Below are 10,927 nucleotides of genomic sequence, written 5' to 3'. Positions count from 1 at the left end.
CCCTCCCTCGAGGAAATCTCACCTGACTAATCTAAATCAAAGACTGTCACAGGAGTATCTATCCACTTTCTTTGCAATTATCATTGTTGCAATGTTACGCTTTTTCGTGTCTGTCTCTCTCACTAAACAGTAAGTTCCTTGAGGACAGAAACCGTACCTGGTTTTGCTCACCTCAGTGTTCCCCACACATAATATCAGTAAATGTTCAATCAATTTGTAGGATTACTTAACTAAATGCATTTGTACCTCTGCTTACTTTTTTCCTAGCCCTGTTACTAAAAAAAAAAAAACAAAAAAAAACTCACAGACTCCCAAGAGCTCGGATTTGTGTTAAATCCACTTGTTACTGAGTCCCGCCACTCCTCTCGCTGAAGGTGGGTCTCACCAGACCCTAGTTCTGTGTCGGAAAGCGAGAAGCCTAGTGCAGACCACCCAACTGGCCTTACTGCTCCTTTATTACAAGATAGAGAGGAGAAAGAAATGGGTGCGCTTTGAAGGACGCAAAAGGATCCCCCAAAGGCTTCACACCAGTTCTCCCAAAGGACCGCGTCGACTCGCGCTCCCTTCCCGAAGGATGGGGAGGTTGCAAGATGCGCGTTGGGGTCTGCGGGATGGAGTTTCCCTGACACTGCAGGGAACACGGGAGCTGGAGTCTCCACGGCCCGGGAACCGGGGCGGGGCCGGGAAGCCTCGCAGGTCGGCGATCCCACGGGAGCAGAGCCGGGGAGGAAGGGGTCAGCCCGAAGGCCCCCAGCCCGGCGCGCCCCCAGCGCCCCAGCGCGAGCGCGAGCCGCCGGCGGAAGTGCTGCGTCGCGCACTTCCGGGTGTTGTCTGGCCGCCGCCGCCGCGCGTCTCCGGTCTCCCGGCCGCCGCTGCCGTCGCCTCGGGTCCCGGAGGCAGGAGCGACGTCACCGCCATGGCCGGCATCAAAGGTGGGCTTGGGGCGCTGGGCGGCCAGAGGGCTGCGCGGCCGCCCCGAGAGAGGGGGAGGGGTTCCACGCAGGCCCCGCACGCCGCCTCCCGGGGCCGGGCGCGCGCCGCGGGGCCGCTGCGCTGGCGGCAGAGCCCTGACCCCCGACCCCAACCCCCGGCCTGCGCCCTCGGAGCCGAGGTGGGCGCGGCAGCCTCGGGGAAAGGACGGCGGGGTCGGCGGCTTGTCCGCCAGCCCCCACTTTCTGCTGAGCTCGGCAGCCTCGCTCCCACTCGTCGCGCCCCGTACGGAGAACGAAGTGGCCCGCGGGGTGTTCGGAGTCCCGCAGCCGCTCGGGCCATCACACATGTTTTGCAGGAGTTTGCGTCCGAGAGCGAGGCGGGCAGAGGGTGGTTTTGAGGGGGTCGCTAGAGATGCCAGTTACGGTAAATCAGTGTCATTTCCCATTTAAAGGCAAGAGTGCGATCTTCGGGCGCTGAGCCCAACCGAGTCCCCCAGGAACGCCCTGGAAGGCCTTAGGGATGGTTCTTTCCCAAACCTCGGCGATCACATCCACGCTCAGGACCCGTACTCAGAGCTTTACGCTCCTAAAACGGATGCATTTTGATTTGCGGTGTTGGTCTGACAGGGTAGACCCTGTGAGCGACCCCAAAGGGCTCCTTCCCCCTGCCCTCTCCACAGTTGCACGTTGAGGCTTTTTCACATTTCAAAGTTTTATTTAGTTGAGTTTTTTTTTTTTAAGGCAAAAGAGTTTTTCATTAAAACTCAATGGAAAAGTACTCGTTTATTAGTCAGTTTCCTTTAGAAATAAGGGATGTCGCATGCTTTCCAACTGTTTGGTAGTTTTGTTAGCGTGGTTAGAAGCAAATACCATTACGAACGTTTTCAACTTAATTCTTGACAACGAATTACATTGATTTCCTGACCTGAGGCTTTGTAGAAGGGGCAGGCAAGCAGGAAGTGAAGAACTTCAATAACAGTGTTTTTTATTTGCTTTAAGGACAGCTTTTGCTGAGCTGCTTCCTCAGAGTCACATTTTTACTGTTTCTTATTTGTTTGTAACGTCTGAAGACATTTCATTTCCTATAGAAAACTTTGTCAATTGACCAGCTGAGTTACTTTCCAGTCTCCTTTTGAACTCTAACAGACCTTTTAAAATCCCTGTGTGAAAGGCAGTTATGGTAGAATGCTGTTTTTTTTAGGATGTTGCCAGTTTCTCAGTTCTTTGCCAGTTTCTCAGTTCTTCTCCATTTCTTTACTGTCAATAAATGCAGGAGTCTCTCTCTCAAGAAAATAACTTTGTGATTGTGGACTTAGGTGAATATTAATCAGCAGAAAGTGTCTCAGATGGGATTGTACTTACACTTTTGGTTTCAGTAAGATTTTCTGATTGCTATGATTGTTTCAGGATGTTTTCTTCCTGTTGGCCTATCTTTATGTTGCTATGATTTAATCCACGACTTATTTCTTAAGCCATTTGCCTATTACTTTGTTATATACTGGATTTTTCTGGTAACTCCCAGGTTAGGGAACTGGTCCCTTCTCCTACTGCAGTCTCTTCATAATCACGAACTAGCACCCAGTCTTTTGAGAGTTTAGATAAATCGGGCTGTTCCATCCCCAGCCTGGAGGCTTTGGGAGTAGAAACCAGACTCATCTAAGTTTTGCCTTCTGGATGTCAAATCACTCAACTACAGCATAAAATTTTGCCTCATTGATGTGTCATCTAGGACAACCATTTATACACAAATGAGGAGTTTTGTATATAAATCAGCCTAATTGCTGATTTCATAAGACTGGAGAAACTTTACAACTTTTGAGAACACTTTTGAGCAGTTTATTTAACCCCATTGGCATTTATCTTATCCATCGTGACTGGGAGGTGAGATGTCACATAAAATTATTTTTTGATACCTGAATCTTATTTCAGTTCCTTGGGTTTGTTTTTTTTTTAAGAAATCATCTTCATTAACTTTTTAAGAGTGTACCCAAAGACTTTAGACTCTTTTTTGAGGATAAGAACATAAGTAGGGACTTCCCTGGTGGCACAGTGGTTAAGAATCTGCCTGCCAATGCACGGAACACGGCTTTGAGTCCTGGTCTGGGAAGATCCCACATGCCGCGGAGCAACTAAGCCCGTGCGCCACAACTACTGAGCCTGCGCTCTAGAGCCCACGAGCCACAACTACTGAGCCCATGTGCCACAACTGCTGAAGCCCACACGCTTAGAGCCTGTGCTCCGCAACAAGAGAAGCCCGCGCACTGCAATGAAGAGTAGCCCCCACTCGCCGCAACTAGAGAAAGCCTGCGCAGCAACGAAGACCCAACGCAGCAAAAAATAAATAAAATTTAAAAAAAAAAAAAAAAGGAACATAAGTAATTTTTCTCTGTCATAGAACAGAGTTAACTTCAGCAACCAAGTCCTAAGGCTACTTATCTCTTGGCCAAGATTATCTATTGCAAATCTGGTATGCTCTTTGAGATTTTTATGCCTGATTTAACCTTTTTTTTTTTTTTTAGTCTCTTCCCCCCAATCAGAGGGCAGTTCTTGCTTGTATGCAGCTCTCCCTCCTATTTCTCATCTCTTTAAATATAGGAAGCAAAATAAGCTTACAAAATTTTGTCTTCACAAGATACAGATAACAGTAATCCAGGAAAGAAAAGTTACTTTTCACTTAACTTTTTTCTGGGTACCTGAGTTGCCTATTGAAATATATATGTATAAGTGAGCATAGGTGATCCTTTAAAATAAAAAGGTTTTATTCCGCTGGAATTCACACACAGTTGTCACAAAAAATGAACAAATAACTTCTGAATAAGTGCCTAAGTGTCTGCTTATAAAGAATGTTAGCTTTGGGCTTCCCTGGTGGCGCAGTGGTTGAGAGTCCGCCTGCCGATGCTCCGCAACGGGAGGGGCCACAGCAGTGAGAGGCCCGCATACCGCAAAAAAAAAAAAAAAAAAAAGAATGTTAGCTTTAGTGTATGGGCTTTGTGGTATCTATGTTATGTCTCTGTTTCCTTTAGGAGTCTAAGGTCTATGCTGCATAAATGGCTTTTGAATAAATAAGGTGTTATTATAGTGATGAACTTAGCTGTTTGGCAGTTATATTTCACAAAGCAGAGATGGTGTTTTACTTCTTCAGCATGTCTTATAACAATTATCTTTAGTGTTCAGAGAAGTATTTGCATTTTAGATCTAGTCCAACGCTTATTTTATAGAAGAAAGAACTGATATTTAGATGACTTAGTCAGCTAGTAAGTGGCTGGTAGGAGCTGGGACCCAGTGCCTCCTGACTCTCAGTTACGGCTGTTTCTGCTCTGCTGCATTGGGCTCTCTTCTCTTTTTTCATCTCCCTCTCTCCCCTTTGCTCCCTTTCGTTCATTCTACACATGTTTATTATTGAGTGTTAAGAGCTGAGGCCTGAGCATCAGCAACAGAAGAACTCTTTCCCTGCTCTTGTGGTGTGAACAGCTTACAAGAGAAGACAAATACAAATCAGTATAACATTGCAGCTGTGATAAATGAGCACAGGGGAGGCATCCAGAGCAAAGAGGACCTCTGCACGTGCACGTCCCTCAGCCTGGAATGTTCCCCCCAGATAGCCACGAGATTGATTCACTTCTTCATTTCATATAGATCTCTGCTTAGATGTCTCCTCATCAGAGACGCTTTCCCAGCTGATGCATCTAGAATAGCACTCCCACCCCCTTACTTGATTTTTTTTTTCCATAGCATTTGACATTTATTTGCTTACTTTTTAAAAAAATTTCTTTATTCTCCCACCAGAATGTAAGCATGAAAGCAAGAGCTTCGATTTCTTTACATTGTGCTGTCTCCAGTGTCAAGAACAGTGTGTGACACACAGTAGGCACTCAGTAGATATTTGTGGAATAAGTGAATAAATAAACATAATGGGAATCGGTCTAGTCAGGGGCTTTGCAAAAACTTCACTGAGGAAGAGATAACTGGGCTGTGACCTGAAGGAAAAGTAGGAGTTCGCTTGGCAGAAAGAGGCAAGGACTGGGACAAGAATTCAAGCTCCGTGAGTGACATGGCCTTGCCTGTTCATTAACATGTCCCCAGCACCTGTTAGGTATTTGGTTCTATGTAGACATTTCTTGAATGAAATAAGTGAATGAAAAAGCATCTGAGGTAGAAGGGATAGCATGTGCAAAGGCCCTGTGGGTGAGGGAGCCGGCTGATTTCCAGGAGAGGAAAGGGGGCTGGTACAGCTGCAGTGCCAAGACCAAGGGGTGCTAGCCTGGGGTGATGTGTGTCCGAGCAAGGAAATGGGGTCAGCTTATGAGGACCTGTCTTGAACTGAACAAAACAAACGGTGAACTTGGTATTTTCCTCACTGCTTACATGGCATTCCCTTATAAACGTGAAGTTCCTCTTTTGCTGCAGATTAAAGTGCAAATGTGTCTTTTTCTTTGTGCAACTGAAAATCTAATGGCATTAAGGACTAAGTAAATGTGTTCACGGTTGACATGACCTACATCACTGATCTGAATGAAAACTAAATCTGCCCGGCTCCCATGTCATTGGGTGTCCTTGATTATGACTATCTTAATTCAGAGAAGTATATCAGTAGTTCTTAGCAGCATTTAACCCCTTGTGTTAATTTTGGTTTGTATATGTTGGATTTTGTCTTGGTAATTTGTAGACCTTTGACAGCTCTTTTGAATTTTAATGTTTTTGTTAAGGTTAGTGGACTGCATCATTAAAAAAAAAAGTAAGTTATTCTCTTAGCCACTGTAGTTGCAGAAATATAGGTTGTATAGAATTCAAAATAAATTGATCGTTTGTTTCTTTGCTTAATTCTAGGCCATTGGTTAACTATGTATATTCAAGGAAGTTGTTTCTACTCACTTATCTATGTGAAAACACTTTATAAAACATAATGCTTTGTATAAGTGTGTGTGTGTGACTTCAGAAACTATATTTCAGCTATAGAATGCATCTATTGCTTGTGATAATGTCTTAAAACAGTGATACCACCGAAGGATTGTACCTGTTATCCTGCAGATTTTCTAATGTGTAGGAACTTAGGGAAAGAAACCCAGCTATTGTTTTGCAAACGATTTAAATATCTGTAGCAGAATTAACTGACTGAGATTACTGACTACAGATATCCAGGGACACTTTTCACCTGTGCCTGTTGGGGGTGTGTGTGCAGGAAGTAGGAACTGCTCAGGAGAGGGTTTCCCATAGATGAGGCTTCTGAAGTCCAGTAAAGTTACTGCGGAGTTTCTCCACATACTACTTTTCAAAACGGTAATGATCTGAGGAGTGAGTATCATACTAATGCCTGGAGGAGCATTGATCTCGCAGACTGGGATGCTCATTTGACATGGAACCAGTAATTTGGGAATGTGGTGACGTGCTGGCGATAGGTCAGGGCTTTGAATATCAGTATCACTGTATTTTGCTTTGAAGATGCCACAAAAGACTTATTCTGAAACCAGGTAACTTCAGCTTTTGAAGATGATTCACTAATACATTTGCTTTTTTTGGTGTGTTTTGTTTGCTTTTTGCCTCTGGGATCACAGGTAATGTTCAGACTGCTAATAGTAATATTAATACAAATAGTGTTAATTTAATTTAATTACTATTTCTATTTGTTTTTTTATTATTTACTTTGCAGCTTTGATTAGTTTGTCCTTTGGAGGAGCAATTGGGCTGATGTTTTTGATGCTTGGATGTGCCCTTCCAATATACAAGTATGTAAAATTTTTGTCTTTTTGAGTGTTTAAGTGTAAAATTTTTCTACTTTTAAAATTAAAAAAATTTTTTTTTACTGCAATAGAAGTAATCCTGAGAAATGGTCGTTTACCAAGGACAAACTTTAAGTCTTCACTTAAAAGGTGTTTGAAAAGATTTTAGGACAGCAGCGTGCAAAAAAGACTTTGGCTGTCCTTGACTACTGCTAAGTCTTTAATGGCAGGATAGCAACACAGTAGCCCAGCACTACTGCTTAATTTTGAGAACCAATTGATTAAATTAAATGCAAGAAAATGTAAAATGTCTTTTGAGCAAAAACAAACAAAAACCTCTAAGCAGAGTCAAGAGCAACTGACAAAAGAAGTCATGTAAATGACTTTTGACAATTACTTTCCTTAGGACAGAGAGAATTTTTTTTAATTAATAGGATAAATTAGTAAGAAAAATACAGGGCTTCCCTGGTGGTGCAGTGGTTAAGAATCCGCCTGCCAATGCCGGGGCCACAGATTCGAGCCCTGGTTCGGGAAGATCCCACATGCCGCAGGCAACTAAGCCCATGCACCACAACTACTGAGCCTGCGCTCTAGAGCCTGCGAGCCACAAATGCTGTACCTGCGTACCACAACTACTGAAGCCTGCACACCTAGAGCCCGTGCTCCGCAACTAGAGAAGGCACCGCAGTGAGAAGCCTGCGCACCTCAATGAAGAGTAGCCCCCGCTCACCATAACTACAGAAAGCCCGCACGCAGCACCGAAGACCCAACACAGCCAAAAATAAACAAACAAGGGCTTCCCTGGTGGCGAGTAGTTGAGAGTCCGCCTGCCGATGCAGGGGACACGGGTTTGTGCCCCGGTCCGGGAAGATCCCACATGCCGCGGAGCGGCTGGGCCCATGAGCCATGGCCGCTGAGCCTGCGCGTCCGGAGCCTGTGCTCCACAACGGGAGAGGCCACAGCAGTGAGAGGCTCGTGTACCGCCAAAAAAAAAAAAAGGGAAAAAAATAAATAAATAAACAAAATAAATAAAATTTTTTTAATCAAAAAAAATACAGACAATGCAATAGAAAAATGAACTACAAATATGAAAAAAGAACTGCAGATTGCTACTAAGAACATGAAAATATACTCAACCTCACTCAAAATTAAATGAAATCCATTGGCAAAGATAAAAGATATGGCAAACAAGCATTGTTATGTACTCTGGGTGGAAGTTTAAATAGGTGCAAGTCCTCTGGGAGGCCAGCTTGCCTGTAGCTCTCAAAATGTATATATTCTCTGAACTAGCCTTTCCACTTCTTAGAATTACTCATAGAAATCCACTTACAGATGTTTGCAAAGATATGTGTAGTCGGGGGAGAGTATGGATGTTCATGGCAGACGTGTTTATAATAACAACAGCAACAAAAAAAAAACTGGAAGCATCCTAAAGGTCTGTCAAAAGAAAAATGATAAATTATAGTACATCCATCAATGAAAATACTAGGTAGTCTTAAAAAGAATAAGAGCTGGATTGCTAATATGTAAAATAACATATATTGTTAAGGGCTTCCCTGGTGGCGCAGTGGTTGAGAGTCTGCCTGCCAATGCAGGGGACACGGGTTCGTGCCCCGGTCCTGGAGGATCCCACATGCCACGGAGCAGCTGGGCCCGTGAGCCATGGCCGCTGAGCCTGCGCGTCCGGAGCCTGTGCTCCGCAACGGGAGAGGCCACAGCAGTGAGAGGCCCGTGTACCGCAAAAAAAAAAAAAGCAAACAAACAAAAAAGATATATTGTTAAATTTAAAAGTGCAGTGATTCATTCATATCTTTAAAGTTTATCTATATGGGAATATGGAAAGACCCAGATCAGTAGGAGTGGGGAAGACACAGACAGCCTTGGTTTTTCACTTTTTGTGCTTTTATAATTTTTGCACGTTTTTTCCCTTAAACTTATGTCCATTTGTAATTTTTTTTCTCAAAATATTTAGGAAAAGATCTTTTAGGAAAAACATATAGATAAATCTTTGCTTATCATGAGTGTCTAAGTACAAGCAAATCTCCATTATGATGTGTGTTTTATTTTATGGCAGTTTTAAAAGCCATCTATTTCTTTTTAACTTTTTATTTTGAAATGACGATGGGCTCTCAAGAAGTTGCAAAAGTAGTACAGAGAAGTCCCTTATACCCTTCACACATCTTCTCCCAGTGTTAATATCTTACACAACTGTTTTATATGATCACAAACAGGAAATGACATTGGCACAATACAATAGCTAGACTGTAGACTAAAAGCCATCTATTTTTATTGTGATAAAGTTCATATTCTGACTGAAAGTCTTCAATATTACTGTCAGTTCATTTTCTGTATTTTGATTTCAGTATTTTGGGAGTTCCTAGTGACCTGTGGAAAGTTTGGGAGTGTTCCAGCGTCATGCTAAGGCAGGATGTTAGAAGTCAAGGGCATGAATCTTGAATTTTTAAAATTACTGTTAATAATTCCATTTTTCAATAATCCCTTTTTATTTATAACCTAAAATGAAAAAATATATATTTTTAATTTTGGGCTTTGATTCCAACTGTTAAAATTCATAAAGTGTTTTCTTTTAATTTGAGAAATATTTAATCATTGTATCATAACTTTAGGAATACTGTGATTCTAAATGTCCCTCTTTTCAGTGTTCAGGTTATAGCTTATTTTTAAACTGTGTTATATTTTGTACCTTCCAATATGCTTCGGTCCTTATTTTTAAAAAGAGTGGATCTTGTGTGAGGAAAATGACAAAAATAGCAAAAACTACATTAACTTATTTTTCTTTTTCTAGCCAATACTGGCCTCTCTTTGTTCTGTTTTTTTACATCCTTTCACCTATTCCATACTGCATAGCAAGAAGATTAGTGGATGATACGGATGCTATGAGTAACGCCTGTAAGGAACTGGCCATATTTCTTACAACAGGCATCGTGGTCTCAGCTTTTGGACTCCCTATTGTATTTGCTAGAGCACACCTGGTAAGTGAAAGCATTCTTCTACTAATGGTTTTACATTAGATTGTGTTCAGTTTTTCTCAGGAAAAAAGTTTTTGTTAAATGACATGAAAAAGAGATGAGAGACATAGGAGCCTAGAGGATAAGAGATAAAAATCTTACTTCTGTCGTTGTTAACTGGTGGAAATACTGGAGAGCATTGGCGGCGACAGTTGGCTTGCCAGTACTTCACTGTCAGAATTGGGCACATGGACTCGGCCAGTGCTGAACAACCACAGGCCTGCCCTGTATAGCTTAAACATGGAAGACCCGGGGAGATCCGTGTTCTCTGCAGGTGGGAAAGTACCAAAGAGCAGAAGAGGCTTCCCAGACTCACCAGTCAGATTCACTCCTGCATCTCTGGGCGGGTGGAGATGGCAGAGAAGACGGACTGGCCGCCCTTCCACATGGAGAGGGCGATGACTCCCCACCTCTTGAAAAGAGTGTGCACGAGTGTGTTTGCATCTCTGATATTTTAAATTTAATCTGCTCTCTAGATAAAATTTTTAGGTTCACAAATGAAGAGTTGGAGCAAACTTCTTTGTAAACAGAAAATTGTAGAATTCTGTGCTGCCTCCTCATAGCCTGGAAGTTAGGCTTGCTTTTGAATAATTATCATCTTCCATGACTTTCTGTCTCTTTAAAGGAACCAGTGATACATAAGAACAGCATTACATGTTCAGCAGCGTCAAAGTTATTATTACAAGTTGTATTTGTTTTGGATCGTGATTGGCTACAGCTAGAGCCTTGATTCACTTTTCGTTTCATTATTGTTTTTCATGTCTGTTAACTGAGCGTTTCTGTCTTCTTCTGTAGATCGAGTGGGGAGCTTGTGCACTTGTCCTCACCGGAAACACTGTCATCTTTGCAACTATCCTGGGCTTTTTCTTGGTCTTTGGCAGCAATGATGACTTCAGCTGGCAGCAGTGGTGAAAGGGATTACTGAACTCTTGTCAGATGGACTTCTTGTCATTTCTCAGCCGTCCGTGCACACAGGAGGTGGGGCAGTGATGCCGAGCAGTGGAGCGAGCCTCTTGGGGGTGTTCTAGGCACTCCTTCTCTCTTGTATTGTAAGCATACTATTTTCACAGAGACTTGCTGAAGGATTAAAAGGATTTTCTCCTTTGGAAAAGCTTGACTGATTTCACACTTATCTCTAGTATGCTTTTTGTGCTGTCCTGCTGAATTTAAATATTTATGTGTTTTCCCTGTTCAGTTTTTTTTTTTAACCAGTATGCAATGTTAAATATTTTTTAAATCTAATAACCAT

General features: G+C 42.7%; 1 protein-coding gene across 1 annotated transcript; it reads left to right on the top strand.

Moving 5' to 3' along the window:
- The first annotated feature begins 749 nt into the window (after positions 1 to 749).
- Positions 750 to 10,789, top strand: LEPROTL1 (leptin receptor overlapping transcript like 1). The gene is made up of 4 exons (XM_067722103.1): positions 750 to 932; positions 6,580 to 6,655; positions 9,456 to 9,642; positions 10,474 to 10,789. Exons 1-4 carry the CDS (start codon positions 917 to 919, stop codon positions 10,588 to 10,590), a joined length of 396 nt encoding a protein of 131 aa, XP_067578204.1. The 5' UTR covers positions 750 to 916; the 3' UTR covers positions 10,591 to 10,789.
- Positions 10,790 to 10,927: the final 138 nt, after the last annotated feature.

This window comes from Pseudorca crassidens, chromosome 21 (genome assembly GCF_039906515.1).
Source record: "Pseudorca crassidens isolate mPseCra1 chromosome 21, mPseCra1.hap1, whole genome shotgun sequence".
Classification (NCBI taxonomy): domain Eukaryota; kingdom Metazoa; phylum Chordata; class Mammalia; order Artiodactyla; family Delphinidae; genus Pseudorca; species Pseudorca crassidens.
This window is presented reverse-complemented; position numbering and strand designations above follow the sequence as displayed.